The sequence below is a fragment of the Megalobrama amblycephala genome, linkage group LG7, assembly GCF_018812025.1.
Source record: "Megalobrama amblycephala isolate DHTTF-2021 linkage group LG7, ASM1881202v1, whole genome shotgun sequence".
Lineage (NCBI taxonomy): Eukaryota > Metazoa > Chordata > Actinopteri > Cypriniformes > Xenocyprididae > Megalobrama > Megalobrama amblycephala.
The window spans coordinates 24,225,322-24,248,733 of record NC_063050.1 but is presented as its reverse complement, the minus strand read 5'-3'; the positions used below and the strand labels follow the sequence as shown (position 1 = coordinate 24,248,733).

General features: G+C 36.9%; 1 protein-coding gene across 1 annotated transcript in view; it reads right to left on the bottom strand.

Annotated features, from left to right (window-relative positions):
• The window catches only part of arhgap10 (Rho GTPase activating protein 10), a 72,874-nt gene that overhangs the window by 2,216 nt on the left and 47,246 nt on the right, over positions 1-23,412 (bottom strand). Inside the window, exons 17-22 of the mRNA XM_048196669.1 lie at positions 22,913-23,018; positions 20,357-20,516; positions 17,185-17,323; positions 12,624-12,783; positions 2,845-2,949; positions 357-448 (exon numbers count right to left, since the gene is read on the bottom strand). Coding sequence (XP_048052626.1) covers positions 357-448; positions 2,845-2,949; positions 12,624-12,783; positions 17,185-17,323; positions 20,357-20,516; positions 22,913-23,018 — 762 coding nt within the window. The remainder of the gene's footprint in view (positions 1-356; positions 449-2,844; positions 2,950-12,623; positions 12,784-17,184; positions 17,324-20,356; positions 20,517-22,912; positions 23,019-23,412) is intronic.

Genomic DNA, 23,412 nt, shown 5'->3' with positions numbered 1-23,412 from the left:
AATGAAACAAAAATGCTACTTATGCAATCTGTCATTTCATATGGGGTGCCAGTAAACAAAAAAAAAAATCACTTTGAAATTCCATTGATTTGGCTCAAAATCATCTTAATTGTATGTTAAATTTCAGCAAGACTTGATTAAGGCCCTTATTTCCTTGAATCATTCTAGCTCTGTCTCGTTCTTCGTGAATTGATTTTAGGGGATACTACAACCCTGCCCCACTTCGCTCCCTCCACCTATGCGGATATAAGATCAGATTTTTTTTTTTTTTTTTTTTGTGCCAGTAGGACCCGCCAAATCCAATATGTCTGCGGATTCGGGTGAGTGCCTGTGGCAGTGATAACGTTAACACTTACCGTCATGGAAGATTGCGCCAACCTGGAAAGAGAGTTCGGAATCATGTTCAGCCTCACAGGGGTACACAGCCTTGGCTTTCATGAGGGTGACACTGAAAAATGGAGGCAATCAGTTAGTGGGCCTTTTGCTATTCGGAAGGGTGGGGATTAGGACACGACTTTCCAACTAGCTGCAAAGTGGACTCAGCCGGAGTTATCAATGAAAGCAGTCTGTGTGATTAACGTCAGTCTGTAAAAATCCCTGAGCTGAGTTTTGAAGAAGTAGTGAAGTAAGATAGTAATCAAAGAGTAGATATGAGTCAAATAGAGAAAAATTCTCAAGCAAGCATGTGCAGCATCCAGGCATATCCTGCCATTTATTAATCAAAAGCTCCTCTGGAGTGGATTTGGAGCATGTTCTCCAAAGCACAGAACCATTTACACACCTTTAATGCATTTAAATGACTTTTCCATGACTTGTCCAAACATCCATACTTACTGCATACATATTTCAATAATCTTACAAAATACAGATTGTAATAGTATGCACAATAAGCCAAATATATGTGTAATTTTGATACCTTAAGCTTTTGATATATAAGAAGTCATTGTACTATAAGAATATCCTGCAAGTTTTAAAGCTGAAATCTTTCTTATTAGTCAAATAAAAGCTTTTATTGACACCAGGCCCAATGAACGAATCGTCCCGGAATGTGCCTATCTATAGATAGGTGAAACGCTGCCTCCGCAGAAGAAATCAACACCTACTTCATCATTGCAACTTTAGCCCTGCCCACTGGCATGTTAGTGAGATGACAAGAAGAGAAGAGCGATACAGGACTAAAAATAACATTACCTTTCAAAGGATCCTAATGCTAGGAACATGGTATTTTCAAAAATGTGAATGTGCATTATTTATTTGTATTCGGTACATTTCACTGTGGATTCTTTGGTAATCAAATCGCATTTCGGAGCAGGCTTTGAAAACAGATTTTTACGATAAGGATTCGACGGTAATGCAATAACATGTAAGTAACTGTGTTAATTCTAATGCCTGATCTGAAATGTAATGATTCATGTACAGTCAGATGTTCTTTATCTGTGTCAGTAAATCAAACCCGTGAATAAATGTCAACTTCACGTTGTTTCTCCGAGTAGGATGAAAAAAAAAAGTTATTTAAACAGTGTTTAAATTATAGAAATTGAGTTGCAATGACGAGATCACTGCTTTCATGTGCTCAAATACATGTCTGTGATTGGCTACAATGTTCATTATTGCAACCTTACATGCCACGATGTAAATATAATCAACACTTTTCACGATTAGTTAACCTTGAGAGCTGTAATAGTAAAAACGTGCTAAAAGTTTTCGAGGGTAATACTTAGCTATTTCATATGCAAAGATGTTAGCCAGTCACAGCAGTGGGTATTTACTCTGAAGTCTCGCAGCAGACACGCCCCTTAAAACAGAGCGTTCAAACCAAAGGGCTAAAATCAGGGTAGGAAAAATGCCTTTTATTTCTAAATTACAACAATTTTTGATGTAATACTAACATTATAAGTCCACCCCAGGAAACATAAAACAATAAAAAAAATGCAGTTCATGACCCCTTTAAAGAATTTTTTTTTATTCCAATGACTTAATTACTTGACATTTTATTAAATGTATTAATTTAATAGCACCAAATCGCAGTTACTGAAGATATAGCAACACTGTGTCTAGACTCTATTTACTAGTACTTTACTATATATATATATATATATATATATATATATATATAGCTTTCAAACATCAACGTGCTCTATAGTTAATACACGACCCAGGCAGATACCCATAATCCAGAGTTACTGCAGGACTTCTAATGAAAATATACTCTTTATACTCTGCAACATAACAAAGACGTCATTCCTGAAGGTCAGTCATTTTTTTCCAACAGCTTTTTAACAGATTAAAAGACTTTAAATTGAATGAGTCTGATCACCTGCCACTGGCCATCACTCATTTTATAGGATGGAAAGTTATTGCATCTTTGTGTCTGGATCAGAACTATAGATCATTGCAATGGCCCCTGCCTGGAAAGTGTGAGACTGAGAGAAAGTGTGTGTGTATGTATGTGTGTGTGTGTGTACAGGTGTAGAGTCAGAAATAGAGCTGAGAAACCAGAGATGAGAGAGAGAGAGCACAGTTGTGTCGGCATGTAGGAGGAAAGGAAAAGTTGGCGAGTGTGTGAGTCGGAGGCTAAACAATGACAGATGAAGACTTTGCGAGTGAGTGAATGCATGTGTGATTGAGTTAATAGCCTGAGGCTGAGAGCTTAAGTGAGACTTTGAGTGCGAGTGAAAGAATCAATGAGAGAGTGAGAGAGTGTGTGATAAAGGCTGAGCCAAAACTGGCCAACCTGACACTTAAATCAACAGATTGGAACAAGTTAATTACATTCTATTAGAATAGAGGTGTGGATGAGTGTATAATACGTGTTCTTCAGGGACAAGTGTGTTTACATCTTACCTTTCCTCAGGTTTATTCTTTTCCATTCCTACTGATTCAGGTTTTACTGGTATAAATGAGGCAGGGGAGGCATTATTCATCCATGAAGCTGTGGCAGTGCATATCCTGTGGAACAAAAAGTGCCACAAAAAATTTATACTGTGTCAGTAAGCAGAAATAAATAATAAATAAATAAATAAATAAATAAAGGTTTGGACTGATACCATTTTGTTAAAATCCACAAATTTCATACTTCTAAGCTACTTTTTGATCTACTAAATGAGAAAAATCATCGATTTATGCACATCAAAACATATAAACACAACAGAGACAAAAAGGGGGTTAAAAAAAGACACATTCTGCAGCATATAATATTCCTCACACACAAACCCCTTCATCATTATTCTTCTTAGAGAGGCTGTGCAGCTCAGACAGTCTCACAATCTCAGAGAGGGAGAGAGAAGTGAAGGTTATGGGGAAAACTGCCCAACATCCCTAAGAATCTGAAGGATTTAGAAAATGCAAATAATGCAAATGAGCACTTTAGATCAGCAATAGCTGACAGTAGGATCAGGCACTGCATGGAATACACTGCAAATGTCAGCATGAAATACTGACACTACAAAAAAAAAAAAAAAAAAAAAATCATGCCATTGTAAGTATTTGCATCTATTTGAGTTTATTTAAATAATATTTTCAAAACATATTTATTCAAACTCCTTAGAATCAGCATAAATCAGTTAATTGTGGTGGAAGGAAGTAGTTCTGCACAAAAGAGGGTTTTAAAGCCCCTTTTACAAGATGTAATATAAATCTCTGGTGTCCCCAGAATGTGCCTGAAGTTTCAGCTCAAAATACCCCACAGATAATTTATTATAACTTGTCAAATTTGCCCCTATTTGGGTGTGTGTCCCTTTAAATGCAAATGAGCTTCTGCTCCCGGCAGCTTTACAGAAGTGGGCGGAGTTTTAACAGCTCAACAACAACAAAGCTGGAGAATCTCACGCAGCCAAAATGAGGATTGTCAGTAACGGTGTTCAGCCTTACATTGTTCAAACTGGAGTCGGACACTGATGGAGAGACTCAGGAAGAAGTTACAACTTTTAGAATGCAACTGGACGTTTCTGAAGGGTTAGTGGATAAATTTATGTAACTGTATTTGCTGTGGAGTTGATTCAACTCATCGACTAGCATGTGCCATCATGTTAATCTTTTGTGCAAATCCAGCATTGAATTGACCATCGTTTGTGAAGCATCCAACGTAAAATGATGGCATGGTAACAACACTACTACAGCCTTGCGATATGGCTGTATGCTGTGATTACCTACGGCCGAATCACAGCCGTGCCGACATACAGCCATATCACACGTCTATGAGAGTGATATTGCTCCTGTAGATTACGCGCTGTTTATGTTCATCCCTAATCACCCGTCTAGTATGGCAGCGACGCTTAATACAGTTGCATTCATACAGCATTTTGTTTTTTTACGAGCGTGACAACCCCATTCTATAACGGAACTGACATCTGCACATTTTCAGGACTCACAACCACATTCTTGAAAAAAAAAAAATCACGCTGAATGAACGGAACCACATTGGACAACTAGTTGTCTGTCACGTCATATAATGTGAGAGCCACAGTGAATGACAGGTTTAGTTTACTCAAGAAGACAGAGAAATGATTTGCATTCATCCGCAGATCCACCGGAACTGTAGTGGGAGCGAGCTGCTCTATTTATTTATTACCAAGCTGATAAAACTTCCCAATGTTATTGACATCACCATTTTTTATACTGTTGCTGAATGTGGTTGTGCCTGAAAATGTGAAGGACTGCACTATGTGGTGCTGCCATAATAGCCATTAACATCTGCTCTAGAGTTTTGTTTTGTGTGAAACATTACAGCAGATTAGGGATGAACATAAACAGTGCATAATCGACTAGTTAATATTAAATGTTAAAGTTTTATTTATTCCTGTAATGGCAAATATCTTTACGCCAGCCATCAGTGTCACAAGATCCTTCAAAATTTATTCTAATGGATTTGGTGCTCAAGAAAGATTTCTTATTATGATCAGTCTTGCTTAATATTTTCATGAAAACCAATTTTTATTTAAAGAGAAATAGAAAACTTTTGTAACATTATAAATGTCTTTACTGTGAATTTTGATCAATTTAATGAATAAAAGTAAATAAAAAAATCTTAAGAACGACAGTGTACATGCAATTTTCACTTCTGGTTTCTTAATTAAATATATTAGAGGTTGACCGATATGGCCGATACAGATATTTAGAAATCAGGGCAGCCGATGGCTTTTTTTTGGCCGATATGTTTGGCCGATTTTCAAGTGATAACAAAAATAAAAGAGTTCACCCATATTACGCCTGCTGCTTATTACTGCATAAGCCCAATAAGGCTATGTCGGACCCACAGACACATTTAATGAGGAAAGTTAACGTCCACGTTTTAGCCAGAAGTTTCGTCTGAATTGCACATGTTCCTACTTTCACATGCAAATGACTTGTTGCTCTTATGATAAGCAGGGCCAGCATCAATTCTAGTAGGCTACAATACGCTTTCAAAACAGTCTGTTTCCCCCTGCCATCGTTAGCTGAAGCTGTGTGTGAACGAGGCACGGCTGCAGAGTGCGAGTTGCTCAGTCTCTTACGCAGCCTCAGAAGGAGAGAAATTCTCCAGTAACGTACAGAAACAGAATTGATTACGTCAGAGCTTATCTATACAATGCAGGCTAGTATAATAATTTAGCCGATGGGCTCGTTACCAGGTTTTGGTACCCGTGCCTACCTGCCTACCTATACTACAGCTGGTTGAAGGCCAGTCCTCGTGCAGGATGATCCGCGTGTACAACAGGACATGTGTGAGTGACTTGAGTGCTTGAAAACAGCAGTCCACTAGATAGTCACCTATACTTTGAAAGGCTCGCACGCTCAACTGTGTGCGAGATTCAGCAGAATGCGGAAAATGAAGTATAACCGGGCCTTTATGCTGGTGGAATGGCAATTGTGCCTGCCTATTAATCGGCCTAATATGCAGCACAATCGACCGATGCTGATTAATTAACAAATGCCAAAAATCAGCCGATATATCGACTGGCCGATCAATTGGTCGACCACTAAAATATATTATACATTATGCCATAATTGCTTAGAGCTTAACTGAAACATACGGATAACAGCTGAAACAAAGCCATACTCTTAATTATATTTGGGTAACATTGGTTGTGAAACTCAAGAGAATGGGGACGAGAAATGTGTGTGTGTGTTGAAGGTGAGAAGAGTGAATGACTCACAGAAGCAGGAATAGTGGCAGCAGAGGGGCAAATGAGGAGAAGTGTAGTCCGGCAGGAGAGAGACAGAGGAACAGAGAAAGAGAGAGAAAGAGATATATATGTACAGTATGTATAGAGAGAGAGAGATGCAGTGATTTATGACTCTGCAGTGGGTCTGTGAATCCTCAGCTGCTGCACATCAGCATGAGACTCCAGCAGCGCTGCAGTGCAGCAAATCCACTCATTAACCTCACACCAGCTGCATGAGTCCCAGCTAGCACACCACACACACTGCTCAAAACATAACGTTCACACTCACACATTTCAAATCAAGGTTATGCTCACACACATCAGATGTCACCAGGGTAACAAGAGTCACTCCAGAAAAGAAAAAAAAAGTGTGGGGGTGGGGGTGTTTACACACTCTTATCTGAATCATCAAACTCTAAAGTAAAGCTAAATGAAGTGGGGGAAAAAAGGAAATAAAATCCAATATCGTTGCCCTGGCAACCAGCAGAACCACATGGAAATGGTTTCACCCCAAAAATGCTTTTATAATTACAACGAAGCCAAACCAAGAAAATCATGCTCATGTTGAGCTATTAAAAACAGCATTTAGCATAGAATTGCATCTTATGTCTTATTTTCTGATCCTCTAAAAAGTATCCTACTTGAAAAAGGCACAAAACGATTTAAGACTAAACCAGAACTGAAAAACAAACACTGATCTACTGTGTTTAACAACTCAACGCACCTCCTTTAAGTGTTGCTTACTGATAAACAATCTGTAAATCTAATAAGTACATGCAATGTTGGATACACAGTGGTAGAGGACAAAACGTCAATAAAAAATATATGATTGCATGAAGGAAAGGACAAGAACAATTTTTAATTAGCTATGTTTCCATCCACCTATTTTTATGCGCATTTTGGAATATCGCATAAAAAAAAAAAAAAAACGCTGAATGGAAATGCCAAAATGCACATAAATTCTAAAAATGTGCATGAAAAACTTATGCGCTTTTTTATGTGATACAAAAACATGCGCATAAACTACGATGAAACAATTTTACCGAATAAATTCCTTGATGCACATCAAAAAAGACTTAACTGGACCAACCAGCGGACCGATCTCGTTGCACAACATCTGAAATGCTGTTTTGGTCATTCTGTAATGCCTGAGCAAAGTCTGTTGTTAAAGTGGTTCAGTATAATTCCCTCCCAGAAGCGCCACACATGACTGCATTCACAAACACCAGGCATAACATGACAGCGTTTATTGGGTTTCGTCTGCACACTCTGAGGCGCAAGTAATTATATACAAAAATTATTACTTCTACTGCAGCCACTTCCATTTTTCTTAGTGATATTTGGTGACAGTTTATCAGGAAGTAACGATTTTGTTCTCTTCGACTTGCTGGATGGAAACAGTGCTTTATTCGCAAATGTTTTATGTGATATTCCAATTTTGCAACTTTGCATGGAAACATAGCTATTGATCCATGTATTCTTACAATTAATTAATATTAAAGTTAAGTTAAATATTAAATTAATATATATATATATATATATATATATATATATATATATATATATATATATATATATATATATATATATATATATATATATATATATATATATATATATATATATATACATACATATATACATACAACAGTTCTGTCTGGTTCTCGAATCTGACTGGCTGATAGCCGTGCGATATTTCAGTGATAATAGCACTCCTACCTTTTCACCGTTTGTATCACTCCGCTAGAAGCGACCGTCATGGCGGCTGATCAAATCAACCGTAATTTTTGAGAATACTACTTGGTGTACCACGAACTGTTGTTTTAATATTTTTTTAGACGAGAATGTAGTTGTTTAGACCTGAAATATGTGACTCATATTTAATAATAGTGCCTAGTAAATATAAATGCAATAGTTTTCGGAGATGCGAGCTCCAGGGTGTCAGCGGCCGTTCAGTGCTTGTGTACGCGCCGAGAACAGCTTCAGTCTCAGCCAGTGCTTCGGGGATTTACCGCTGGCTCTTATAGTGGTTAAACATGAGACATAATTCAATTTGAGTACATTAAACAGGCAATCTTTGGTCTTAATAATCTATTATTTGTTCCAGAGCAAGTCGAATTATGCTACGTTAAATTTGATAATTAACTTACATCCTTTATATAGCATAGCATATATAAAGCATATATGCTAGCATATATGGCTACAACTAGACGGGACATATCAGACGAAGACTCTTCTCCGCTCTTCCAATACGTAAAACATTAAACTTTACAGACAGTGTTTTTTTGAGTAAAGAAAACACTTTACAATGTTTTTTTTTTTTTTTTTTTTTTTTTTTCAAACATCAAATCTTTATTTACCTTTGCATTGCATAAACGAGATGTCCAAACTGAGTGCGCACGTCATTCACGAGGTGAGGCGGATTTATGAGGCTTGACTGACATTTTGAGGATCCGATGGAGTTAGGAGGTTTTGTCACAAGCTCTTTAAAATCCTTTTCATTCGTTAAATATTTGTATAAACCCACATACAGGCGTAAAGGGATGACCTATATAATTGTTTAAATAAGAAAACAAAAATTAGGAAATATAGAGATACGAGGTGTAGCATTTATTTATTTATTTTGGCATTTGGTAATTATCCACGACACACTTGACAACCGTCACGGGCACACTAGTGCTTTATGTTTGACTGAACTGTACAATTGTGTTTATTTGTTCAATAAATATTATTTCATATAAATATGTCCATTAGTGCGTAATATGGATTGAGGGAAGTTACATTAATACGCCATTAGATGGCGGCAACACTTTACAGGTGAATGAGTCAGTGAGTCACAAGAGACTTTTAAATTGAAAGGAACTTTTGCAAAGGAAGTTGTTTTAGCGCTTATGGATGTTATGGAAAATTCCAATAGCTGTAAAAAGGACAAATACAAGATCGCTTTCCTCAGCGGACATTCAAACAGACTTTTATAATGGATATAATACTATGAACATCGACTTGAAGAATGAATGTAATGCAATATATCAGACACAGGTAATAGCCTACTCTCTCTCTCTCTCTCTCTAATACTGTACAAAATTCAATGAGTTTCAATGTAGCGACTCAAGGTTCCTTCGTTACTAGTTCTAAAGTGATGTTTTAGAGTTAGTAACAGAGGATTGGTCTAACTGTCAACTTGAGATTTGAATCCGTGGCGGAAGGAAGTAGTGCTGCACAAAAGAGGGTTTTAAAGACGCTCCGTTGTTATTTCTTATATATTTACAAACTCGTGCCATCGAACTGTTGTATAAATGCAATATCACTCGTAGCCGTGCGATATGGCTGTATATCAGCACGCTGTGATTACCTACGGACGAATCACAGCCGTGCTGATATACAGCTATATCGCACGGCTACGAGTGTGATATTGCATTTATACAACAGTTCGACGGCACGAATGTGTAAATAAATAACACTGACGAATCACAGCCGTGCTGATATACAACCATATCCAAGGGCGTAGATTTGGTTTCAACTTTGGGGGGGGTTGAATGTTGGTATGGTTGTATTGTATTGGGGGGGGTGTAACTGATGGCTTTGAATATTGGGGTTTACCAACTCCCCCATATATATATATATATATATATATATATATATATATATATATATATATATATATATATATATATATATATATATATATATATATATATATACATATATATATATATACACACACACAAGTTTCCTACGCCCCATGAGGCCTTGCGTCAAACGTGGGAGCGTCTTCCGGTTCGAAGTAAACAAGCTGGACGTGACACTCATTCATTTAACAGTTGACAGTCATTCAAGATTTAACGATCCAAACTTGCGAACGTTTGTATTTTACTTATAGTTTTAAGATTCCAGCATCAATATTTGAACAATGTTTTACAAGAAAAAAAAGTTAAAGTAATAGTAATTTATTAATTTATGTCGAGGTGCACATCAATCATGCTAAATCTAACTGATATTTATATTGACATAAAAAGAAAACACAGACCTATTCAGTTGCGCCTGTTTCCATTTATTTACGATCACGAGAACGCAAAAAACAACTCCACTAAGGCTTGTAAATCCAAAGGCTTATACATTTAGAAATATATTGATAACATACCCTATGTTTACGTCACTTTTCTGAGCCTTTCTATTGATTTTCTTCTAAATTATGCGATGATTGCAATCCGAGTACGTTTGCGCGATCTCTCCGTCTATCTATCCTGATCCTTTCAGCCAGGGCAACAGAGGGAGCTCATGAGAAGACAACAGGAGTTATGAGTTATACGAGTTAACCGGAGTGTGTGAATCTGTGAAAGATATGCATTTGTCAGGAATCAACAGGCACAGAGAAGAGACAGATAAAACATTAAACTAAATAAATAGACAATTATAATCATATAAGAATTGTCTTCGTTCCTCAAGCAGTCTCTGATATTTTCCATAAACGAGTGTATTTATTATCGCAATGGTTAACATAACCATCGCATAGCCTATATGACAGTGGAAACGCGACTGGCTCTGGCACGCACGACACATTAGGAGTCAATAATATAACAAAATAAAGCTTTGGTGCTTGCATCAGTGACAGGTGAAGTACAGACAGCGGGTTGTTCATGTATTGCAGGGTCAGGATGCTCTAGTCATGCAGCATCACTTTTGTGGAAGGTCAGTAAAGTAAAGGGCAATTAAGGGCACGAAAACTGTTTATTGTATTGTGATATTATTAACTAATAAATGTACTAAACTGAGATGTTGTCCCTGAGCGCTGTAATGACATCTCTCATAAAGATTTGCAACTTTGCAAAGTAAACAATGATCCAAAAAACACTTAGCCTCTTCGCTAATTAGCACACTAAATACCATTGGTATGCTACTTCCGCCGCCTCACCGGAAGTTGTACCCACGTTCTCTTTTACAGTAGCGGCCCGCGGAAACAGGTGGATTATATATATATATATAATGCATTAAAAAAAATGTAATTGGTCTATATATATAGACCAATTACATTTTTTTATGCATTTTATAGTCCAGTGTATAAAGATCTATACATGCAAATACACATTGATCTAACTCGTATCTTTTGTATAACAGATAACATTTTTCAAAATTATGGCAGTTGTGGATACGCTGTATTAAAGAAACATTATGTGCTGCAACGCATTATCTCGAACAAGGCAAGAATACAATTAATGTCTCATCAGTTACACAGTGGCCTGTCAACATCCAAAGCTTCATCAAGTGTGATATAGCACAATTCATCATTTATCCTGACTAGATATAAACTACAGCATCACTGTGATCTGTGCTCTTCTTCAAGGCCAGGGGCTGAGATTTACAGATAATCAGGTGACAACCTCGTGACATATGGACAGGAGTAGCTCTGTAAGCGACAGTGCCTGCTAGAAGGGTAAACAAGGCAAACATCTCTCTGTGTCAATAGTGTTTACGGGGTAGGGCTGTGGCCACCTGTCCCTCGGACAAACAGCAGGCAGGATTTACAGGCGCACAGGGAGCCGCTTCCTCTGATGGCAGAGAGTGGGAAACGGCAGGGAGAGAAGCAGAGGGTTACATAAGACCAGCGCCGTCTGCGCACAGGACCGCAGGCCAAGAAGAGAGAGCAGCATGTGATCAAAGAGTAGCTCTAATGGATATGGGGAAAGGGGGAATGTGAGCACATGAACGGGTAATTAAGAGATATAGGGAGTGCAGGAATGGATAGAGGTTGTGATTTGTGGAAATGGGTGAGAACGAAATTTATCCAAATTTAGAGTGGAGTGATAGAAACATTGAGCAGATGTTTGGACACAAAGTTTATTTCCAGGTGACTCTGCAGAAAGTGGTGGGCCCCTATTAGGATTCAACACAAGAGCCCCAGACAAACACACAGCATCTGAAAGGCTGTGAAAGAGCTGAGAAACCAGAGGCAAAACCTCTGGCAAATAACACTGGCACAGGATAAGACTCTCAGCACAAGAACTAAATCAAGTTGACAAGCACAGGCTTGAGCTCAGAAACAGGAAAAAAATACCAACACTAAAAAATCTCAGGAAGTGGATGAGGTACAGCTGAAGGGATGGTCAGGTTATGCCTACAATATATGCAATAGTTTTCTGCTATCAAAATCAAATTATTTTAAATAGCTAAAAATGTACATGTGGATTAAATACATACAGCTGTTTTTTTCTGACCCAGTTATGTGCTTTTAGTTTCCAGTTAGTAATTTTAATGCTTCAACTTAAACTTATTTCAATTAGTTGCCAAGTTTTTCACCTTTTTTTCAATTTTATTTAAGCTTTATTTTAATGAACAAAAATGTTGTAGTAGTTGTTTAGTAATGTTTTTACACTTCAAGCACTCTAGTCTACTTTAGAAATTCTATACCTTTTTATACATTTAACACATGAGCAATGCATATTATGACTAAAGTTTGGAGAGAGGCAAGTCATTGCTACATACCCGGTGCTCTCTGGCATCGATGTGCTAATGGTGGCATGATGATTCTTGGATTTCTCGGGGGGCGTTCCAGAGGCGTTCGAGGACTGGGAGGAGACCGATTCATCACTGCCCACTGATGTTTCATCATTACCCAGGGCTGGACTCTCAGAGGACGGAGAGACTGGAGCAAGAAGCAAGAATCAGACAGAATTGCAACAAAGAAAATAATGTCCAAATGACAAAAAGAAAATGAGAATGAATAAGACATATATTGAGAGAGAGAGAGTTCAGAACCATTTATGAGATCAATTCAGACTGTTAATTAATACATTATCTGAATACATGGAAATGAGTTTGGTAAGTCTCTCTCTCTTTGTGTGTGTGTGTGTGTGTGTGTGTGTGTGTGTGTTGTGTTTGTTTGTATATTTGGTTGGGAAAAACTGAAGACTTCAAAGAAAAGTGAAGGAAAACAAAAAACAATGTCTGTGCCATTCCAGTTCAAATACTTTAGTGTCTAAATAAAATTAGATTGTAGTTTAATTGAAACGTTTAGAAACTTAGGGAAACATTTTAAGAAATGCATTAAATCATGATCTAACTACTAAAACATTATTATTACTATTATTATATAAAGTAAAACTCATGTTGTTTTTACATTTCCAACACATTTAAGAGTGCCAAATAAGTTTTTCAAGAAAAATAAAAACTCTGAGCGTAAAGATTCAAATTGCGCATAAATTGAGGTGATATTTTGATTCTTTTCTCATCCTTTCTCATTCTTCATGACATTGTAGACATTAATTGACATGTTTTATTTTTGAACCTGACAGGTCATTATTGGTTTTAAAGGTGTCCCTCGAATGAAAAATTGAATTTATCTTGGCATAGTTAAATAACAAGAGTTCAGTACATGGAAATGACATACAGTGAGTCTCAAACTCCATTGTTTCCTCCTTCTTATATAAATCTCATTTGTTTAAAAGACCTCTGAAGAACAGGTGAATCTAAACATAACACCGACTGTTACGTAACAGTCGGGGTGTACGCCCCAATATTTGCATATGCCAGCCCACGTTTCCAACATTATAAAAAGCATTAGACAAGGGCAGCCAGTAACTTCTGGATCTGCACAACCAAATCATCAGACTAGGTAAGCAAGCAAGAACAATAGCGAAAAATGGCAGATGGAGCAATAATAACTGACATGATCCATGATAACATGATATTTTTAGTGATATTTGTAAACTGTCTTTCTAAATGTTTCGTTAGCATGTTGCTAATGTACTGTTAAATGAGGTTAAAGTTACCATCGTTTCTTACTGTATTCACGGAGACAAGAGAGCCGTCGCTATTTTCATTTTTAAACACTTGCAGTCTGTATAATGCATAAACACAACTTCATTCTTTATAAATCTCTCCAACAGTGTAGCATTAGCCGTTAGCCACGGAGCACTATCAAACTCATTCAAAATCAGAAGTAAACAATATAACAGTATACAATACTCACATAATCCGCCGCATGCATGACGAACACTTTGTAAAGATCCATTTTAATGGTTATATTAACTGTGTTTACATTTTGTTAAGGCACTGTGTAAGGCAAGCGCGAGCTCTGTGGGCGGAGAGCACGGGATTTAAAGGGGCCGCAGCATAAAATCGGCGCGTTTATAATGATGCCCCAAAATAGGCAGTTAAAAAAATTAATAAAAAAAAATCTATGGGGTATTTTGATCTGAAACTTCACAGACACATTCAGGGGACACCTTAGACTTATATTACATCTTTTAAAAACATAATCTAGGGCACCTTTAACACTCTTGTGTAGCCAACCACTGTGACTGTTACCATAAGAATTTAAGCAAAATCTTTTGAGTGTTAAGAGGTAATAGAAACTGATAACAATTGTGTTTAAATAACAAAAGTAAAAAAATAAAAAAATAAAAAAAAGTCCACAGATTCATGAAAAAGCAGAACGTCATAGTGATAGTCCCTGTGCTGTCCTATATCCTAGTATTTTTTAAATTGAGGTATATCTGTAATGGGTTATTGTTTTTGCATAAAAAAAGCAATGAATTTAGTATAGTTTCCTACATAAATGCCCACTTCACATGTGAAATGAACACTTTCTCATCGGTTGCAGGTTTTGCTGTTGAGTCTAAGATAGTTTGCACTGCTCCATCCTTCAAAAACGGCCTCTTTTCAAAGCCATATAACATTGTGGCACCCCCAAATCTATACTGAAATGTGCCACACAGACTGATGAACTCTAAAAGACAAAATCAGGGATCTTGGTAAAAAACAGTCACATTGTTCAGAAAGCCAGACACATTCCTGTGTAACCATTTTAAAAGTCTACCATTGTCATTTTATTTCAATGACAATAAACAGTGGTTTGGACACTTACAGTATCAGCACGAATGCAGCATCACAACCTAAAGACAGATACAGATGCCTTCTTAAAGGCTGTATTTATTTGATCAAAAATAAAGTAAAAACAGTAAAATTGTGAAATACTTAAAATAATCATTTTCTATTTTAATATATTTTAAAATGTAATGGTCCCACTTTATATCAAGTGGCCTAAACTACTATGTACTTACATAAAAAAAGTACCTTGTACTTGTCTTCATATTGTATTGCAAAACACTTTTGTTGCTATTGAGGTGGGGTACGGGTAAGGTTAGGGAAAGCTTTGGTGGTATGGGTAGGTTTAAGGGTAGGGGTAAGGTGTAAGAGATGGGTCAACAGTGTAATTATAAATGTAATTACAGAAATTAATTACAGATGTAATTACATGCAGGTGTTTTTGAAATATAAGGACAATGTAAAAACATGTATGTACACAATAAGTGCATTGTAAAAAAAAAAAAAAAAAAAATTCATTTCAATGTAAGAACATAGTAGTTAAGGACACCTAATATAAAGTGGGACCAATGTAATTTATTCCTGTGCTGCAAAGCTGAATTTCCAGCGTCATTACTCCAGGCTTCAGTGTCACATGATCCTTCAGAAATCATTCTAATGTGCCGATTTGTTGCTCAAGAAACGTTTCTTAGTATTATTAAAAAACAATCGAGGATTCTTTGATGAATCGAAAGTAAAAAAAAAACAAAAAACAAAACAAAAAAACAAACAAACAGCACGCATTAGAAATATATATTTTCATAATCTAAAAGATCTCTTTATTTTTATTTTCTATTTCTATTATTTTTGATCATTTTAATGCATCCTTTCTGAATAAAAGTATTATTCTAAAAAAAAAAAAAAAACCTCACCGACCTCAAAACCTTTTCAACAGTAGTGTATCATTTATTCTGAAACCAAAAGTGCCCCAACAGGGGAGGTCACCAATATAAATTGTAAGTTTAGTAATATAAGTATAATAATATATAATAATAATAAGTTTAGTATTTAGATAGTATTTAGTATTTAGTATTTACATATCCACACAAAACTAAAATGCATAGAGGTCCTTCAACCCTGAAAATGCTGATGTAGAGATTAATAATGATGGTTTGGCCATTTCATGAATCCAGCTTTAATACACATTTTTATGGTTTTCCACCTTAGTGTGTTTATTTTGGCAGTGGCCACCTCCCCCTTTCTGAATTAACATCCCAAAACACACAGTGATCTCTACTAAACAAATAACCAGTGTTTATTATCTTGTGTGGAAAAGTGTGGTTCATCTGATCCTGAAAACTGCAGCATTTTCGAAACCCAACACTTTTTGGAAAGCTTTGTGGCAATGTGCTAATTCACTTTGTGAAAAGAGCCAACGCTAGTTTTAGTATACCTGCACAGCTGTAGTGTGGAAGAACAAGTAAATAGATAAAAACCTATAATTAAAAACCATAATTCTTTAGCGTGAAAATGAAACTGGCAATATGATCTGTTTTGTTCTGTACTAAAAATAAAAATACTTTGCTCAAAACCTAGCCTAATTCTGCATTGATCCCAGCCTGAAATTATTCCTGTTGGGTGGCATATCAAATCCAAACAGAGAACTGGGATACACATTTCTAAGCAGTCCAGGGCCACAAAAGGATCAGTTATCTGCCTAAATATGGACTGGCAAACTACATCCTGTAGCCCAGAGTGACAATGGGTAATCAGCATGTTTCAGTAGAGCATCACATCTGATTGCTCAGTGTGCAATAATAGACTTACATTGTCACGAACCCTCACTGAGACAAACGGTCAATGTCCACATGGGGGGGGAAATCCCCCAAAAAATTACAAAAGTGATTTTAACACCTGGTTGATCCAATGAACATTTACCTCTATGAATTGCTGCAAAGTCTCTTTAATATTAAAGAAAAAATACATAAATTATTAAGATATTACTATATATCATATCTCCAGGCCCAGGCAGAATCTGCTGAATTTCTTCCCATTATTTTCTGAGATTTTGATGCAATATCTGTGAGAGTCTGTGTGGTTCTGCTCATCTTTCTCTTTCTGTTGATAAAGGCCCTATATTATGTCATTTTGTATTTAATAGCAAATGTATGTGACAACTATAATTCCTTGTGCTGTTCCTTTGACCTCACTGCGCTTAAACCCGATTAGTCACCCGTACCTGTTTGAATATCCAGCACCTGAGGGTTGTACACAGCCAGCGGGCGATTCTGGCGGCTGAGCCTCTTGGACTGTCTGGTTGGCGCAGAGAGGGGTGTAGTTGCTAAGCATGGATAGCTGCTCGGAGCATCCCCGAATATCTAAAAGAACAAAAAGTTAGTTGGATTTTCTGGCTAGACTGAATATGTTGTGTGTAAAAATCAAAGTAAACAGTTTGTTTAGAGCCGATGCCTGCAGAGAAATAACAATGATTATGTATGCGAGTGCGAATGTGTGGTGGAAAAAAACAAATAAAGATTCTGGATGTGCTCGAGACCTGTATCTTAAAGGAATAGTCAATCCAAACTCATGTAAACATCAAAACTTTCTGCCTCACATGGAACACAAAATGAGATTTATAGTAGAATGTCATAGCTGCTCTTTTTAATATAGTGAATGGCGACTACGACTGTCAAGCAAGACTTTCAAGGAAAGAATTACATTCACTCTGTTCCACACTCAAAAGTAATGATGCACCAAACAGAAAAAAAAACCCTGAAAATTTGGACAGTTGGGTAACTGAACTTTATGCCGAGTGTCGTGTTCTCAGGTGATAAATTAAACCAGTTGTATTAAAGTTCATTGGCAGCAAGCCTCTTGATTTTTCAGTCGAACAAATTTTACATATTGCTACTCTAGCATCATTTTTGGTCACGGTGAGATTGATTTTACTTTTGCTGTCTCACTAGTTGAGATGTGGCCACTCATCTCCAGTGAGAAGCGTCACCTTTTATTGCTGAACTTGAAGTCCATAATGGATGCAGCTGTTTCTTCCTGTGGCCTCATGAGCATGAGGCCAAACGCTACAACCGTGTCCTTGGAGAAGCGCTAATTAAACTAAATTATTTTGGTCAGTGATTTCAGCCCTTCAAAACCATTTCTGCTGAAAATTGTTTTTTTCATTTTTTTCTTTTTTCTTTTTGCTTCAGCTGAATTTTTTTCAGCTGCCAAAATTTTGGTGCATCAAAAGATACCAGACTTCAGAGCACATGGAATATGGGACATAACTCATATGCATCCAATTTGTAATGCTTTTATGGTGCTTTTTAGAGCTTAAAAGTCATGACACAACAGTCAGCCATCAGGCAATGTCAGGCCATAGTTGAGCATCTGTCGGCCTAGTTTTTGTGGCGTTTTTTGCACCGTTGGCACTCGTCAGACCCCTGCCGGGTATGTTGAGCATGTTGAATCTCTGGCAGGGCTTGTCGGTGAGCGAGATCATTCCGATTGGCTGTTCAGCTTAGCGAACCAGTCCACGAGTATAAAAACCGACGTGATGAAAGCAAGCAAAGCGAAGAAGCTACAGCTTTGTTTACAGTTTGCACAGCTGCAGACCTAGCTCTTTCCTTTTCGAATGATAAATACAGACTACTGCCACCTGCTGGTTATTTCCACTCATGTGCAGAACGTAAGTGCTTGTTGGCTGTAAATGACATGTTTTAGGTGAACTTTCCCTATATAAGAGGTGTTTGCAAGCTTCATTAACAGCAACAGGCATCAAAAGACCTCTCATGGGAGTTAAGCCTAAATAAGTTAACCCAAGCTCATTTCCCAGTTGATTGTGAGAAGCTCAAACTGACATGCATTTGAATGAGTGGCAGCCGTTCAGTGACAACACAGGAAACATGTTTTCATAATAGCGTCGGCTTCATTATAGTCATGCAGCGTTTAAATTTGAACCCCAGACGGGCAGTTTGAGTGACGGAGGTTAACAGAAGTGTGGAAGTCTCGACAGGGATGAACAAAGGAATGAGGGAGCTGGTAGAAGGGATGGAAATCTGATACTGCTGTGAAATTCTGCAGACGACAGCAAAGCTTGCTCTCTCTCTCTCTCTTTTTCCATCTCAGTCTTTGCCCATTCCTCTCTCTCACTCTCAGACTCTCTTCCTCGTCTTTCTCCATCCAGCTCTGCCTCTCTCTTGTTACCCTCTCACCCCTCTCCCTCTCTGTCTCTTTGCCCTCAGTCTACACACTTCCCCCTCGTCTCTTCTTTGTCTCGCAACTTTTCCAACTACTCTTTCTATCTCTCTCTACAGATGGACCTGAATGCAAAACACTGTCTGTTGAGTGCATCTGGGGGTATCAGCAGTCTGGAGAGGAGCTAATCAGTCTGCTGCTCTGCAGAGTCATTCCTTCTGAATCTCAACGCTTTGCCCACTTATTTTAACTTACCTCAAAACAACATCAAGGTCATACGCAATATCATTTTGTCTAGGATCGCTGTGTATTAAACATTAATCTGCCCATCTATGGAATTTTGGATGCTGCTTTAGAGTGCTTTTCAGAACACACAAACACACGCAAAAAACACAGACAATTTGAGAATTTTTTTTTGCATAATTATTTTACATACACTAAGCACACATACTGAAGTGAGTACTAATGTTGTAATGGGTAATAAAACAACCATGATGTTCACAATATCTTTTGCATGTTTATCTCTTAAAACTGTGTATGATAAATGCAAACAAATTCCCCTCTTGTTCTGTCAACATTTAATTACTCAAATGAAATCTTCCAGTTTATCTGATTTAATAATAATTATTATATTATCATTTTTATTTCAAGGTCAGTTTACCGAAGAGAATATGAAACACTGAAAATGTAATCAGCAAAAGTGATTAATAGATCCTAGTGTTTATTTTGAATACAGAACTAAAATATGATCATTGGTCACAACATTGTGCATAGTATGAAAGCAATTCATCAGCCTGTTTCAAATGTAGGCTAAATAATTTAGAGATTATGAAATAATCTCACTCTTTCTCCCTTTGTCCCCTCAGAATGAACCCCATTTTAGGATTAACCAGATTACTGTCATCTAAAGCTGATTAAACCAGTGTTTTAACCTGTATTTTAGTCAAATGAGTATGGTGGTCCAACTGTATATGAGCCATCAGAAAGAGAAGCTAACTGAGCAGTGTCCAGTCAAAACACACATGGCTCCCCCTCCTGGCTGTGAAGAGAAGTACACCAAATTCTGCATTGAAAAGTTCAAAATCAAACATTGTTCAAATAAATACATTTCACTCGCTGCCTGCTGTCTGTAATGAGATACTCTCTGAGTTACTAGCTGTGTCTTTAAACCTAGCAAGCTGCAAACCTAGACTAGTTTTAGTTCTCCAGTGTCTGACCTTTTCATGTTGTTCTATGAGAATCTCCACCACAATGTTCTGGAACTTGAGGTCCATAATGGCTGCAACTGTTTCTTCCTGCGGCCTCATAAGCGTGGGGCCAAACACTACACCCAGGTTCGCCACGGTCATCAGGTTTTGTTTGCTGTTGGCAGCAACACTACACACAGACACACATACACACACACAAGTTATCAAGTTATGATCAAATGAACAGGAAATATAGACATTACTGCACATTATTTGTTTAGGGGAGATATAGCAAGTACATTGAATTTATTTGCGTTATTTGTTTTGATTGTGAGACTAGATGTAGTTACTCTCCTATTACAAATATTTCTTAGAGACAACCTTCAGTCCAGTCTTACGGCTTTGCATCCTTGCTAAATTTACTCTGGTTGTTTTAATTATAGACAAAAATTACAAAATAAGAGAGAGGTGGGTAAAAGCCATTACCCAGATGACTTTTATTAGGGAGGGGAGGCTTGGCAGCGTGTCAAAAACGCATTTTTTATTTTTTTTTAACTGCATGATCAATGACTCAAATATCATTTTCACCCTTTTGGCTATTAGTCTAACAGTTGAAGTTTTCGCCAAACTTCTTTACTCATTACATTTTCCATGTAGGTCAAAATTTTTTTTAAACATCTGAAAGTATAACCTTACCACCCTTTGGATAAGAAACAAATCATTCCTTTCTAGGTCACAATGAAAAACAGTCTGTCAAATAACCACTTCATTTGGATCATTTGACTCAGAACCTGGTGCGTTTTCTCTTTTTAGTTTGGTTCATGTAGGCATCTACTATATGAACATAGTAACTGAATTCAGATCAAACAAAAACAACAACAACAAACACGGTCCAAGACCACCTTGAGGAAACCTTTTGGTGAGAATGCACTTTGATCACAATAAGTACACTAACGTTCAAAAAGAGCTCAGTAAGTTCTTTTTCATACTTTTTCATACTTTTATTTACCAAGGATTAATTAAACTGATCAAAAGTGATAAAGACATTTATAATGTTACAAAAGAGTTGTAGAAGAATTAAACACTGTTTTTTTTTTTGTTTGTTTTCTTTAATTTCATCAAAGAATCTTGCAACATGTATGGTTTCTATAAAAATATAAGGCAGCACAACTGTTTTCAACATTGATAATAATTAGAAATGTTTCTTGAGCACAAAATCAGCATATTAGAATGATTTCTGAAGAATCATGTGATGCTGAAGACTGGCGTAACGACTGCTGAAAATTCAGCTTTGCCATCACAGGAATAAATTACATTTTAAAATATGCTGAAACGTAAAAGTTATTATTAATTGCATTATTATTTCATAATATTACTGTTTTCACATTGTTTTTTGATCAAATAAATGCAGCCTTTGTGAGCATAAGAGACCTCTTTCAGAAACATATTAATCTTAAAACATAATCTTACCAACACCAAACTTTTGAACAGTACAGTTTTGTATACTTAATAGAGCTTTGGAGAAAATAAATAAATAAACAAACAAACTCTCTTCCTCTGCAAGTGGCTATTAATGACTACTTTGAGAAACAGGTGACACAGTTTTGAAGATTTGAAATGCAAAATAACTAACAATAACAATCAATAATATTTTAGCCAATGAGGAGACAGTTTGTTAATATGCAACTTAAAAAAAAAAAAAAAAATCAGAATAATGAAAACAAACTACAGCCCTGAAAATGCCAGTTTTTTTTAAAGGATGCCCTTTGAAAAGATACATGTCACAGGCAGACAGCAATTAATCACCTCTCTTATTCCATTTCAGACAACATGTCAACATTTGGCTTTTTCCTCTCCATATCTGATGGGTGTGCAACCGCGCCAACTCCTAAAGCATTTTGCGCGGGCTGGAGTGGATGGAAGAGGAATTTAGTGGCGGATAACCTGAAGTTAATTTCCAATTGCACATCCTTGGCTGCCAGCAAATCCCACTCTATATTTTGAGGAAACGTGGCTGCCCAGTCACTGATTGCCGGAGGTTAGAGAGATTATGAGCTTATCTTCAATTTGCTTACATTCACATTATATAAAAATGTGAGGCCTGAGGTAAAGCCATGTAATGGTAGCTAACATTCTTTAGAAATATCTTACCCGATCTAATCTCTTGCAGAAAGCTGTTGCATAACTCTAAGTGGGCAGTTGTTGGATGGGAAGGGGAGGGGTAAAGGCTTGTTCTCTCTAGAAAAAAAATAAATAAATCTAGATAACAGCATGGAGACTTTGAAAGTCCATGTGGAGTCGTCTCTTTGCTCAGTCTCTTTTCTCTCCAGAGTGCTGTCTGCTTGTTTGCTATGTTGCTCAGCAACAGAGGTAGCCTATGGACATTTCTACTGGTGCTGCCTCTAGGAAGGGTGTGTGTTTGTATAGTGAAGGTAAGCATGGAAGAGAGAGTAAGTTAGAAATAATGAGGGAAAAAAGTGGCTGACGGCCGAGAGAAGTAAAAGGTTGGAGAAAGAATAGAGAGAATGTACACAAAAAAATTGTGTATACAGAGGGAAAGAGAGAGAAAAACCAGTTTCCACTCACTTGGCGAGATGCTTGGTAACCAGACTGAGCACTAATCTGTTCCTCTCTGGCAATTTATGAACCAGACAGTGAATGGCCTGAACTCTAGATTCTGGACTAGCACTCTCTGTGTAGACCAAAAAAAAAAAAAAAAGTCAGAAGACATTATGAAACATGCAGAAACATGCAATTTACACTGATAAATATTAACTTTTACAAAAACAGTTATACGAGTTTTAAATTTTGCACTACATATACCATCAGAGCCTGATCCATTAGTTTCTTAAAGACTGAATACAGGCACTACCAGTCAAAAGTCTGGACACACCTGGCTGAGTTTGTTTTCATAAGCCTACATGTAAATGCGTATGCATAACGTTTGGAATTAGTTTTGTATACAAATATACATTTCACCAATGTATAAATTATTTAAAAAAATCTTTCAATAATAAAACATCAAAAAACGGTATAAAGAAGCATCCCAAGATTAAGCTCAAAGTTGGTCAGGAAATTAATTAAAA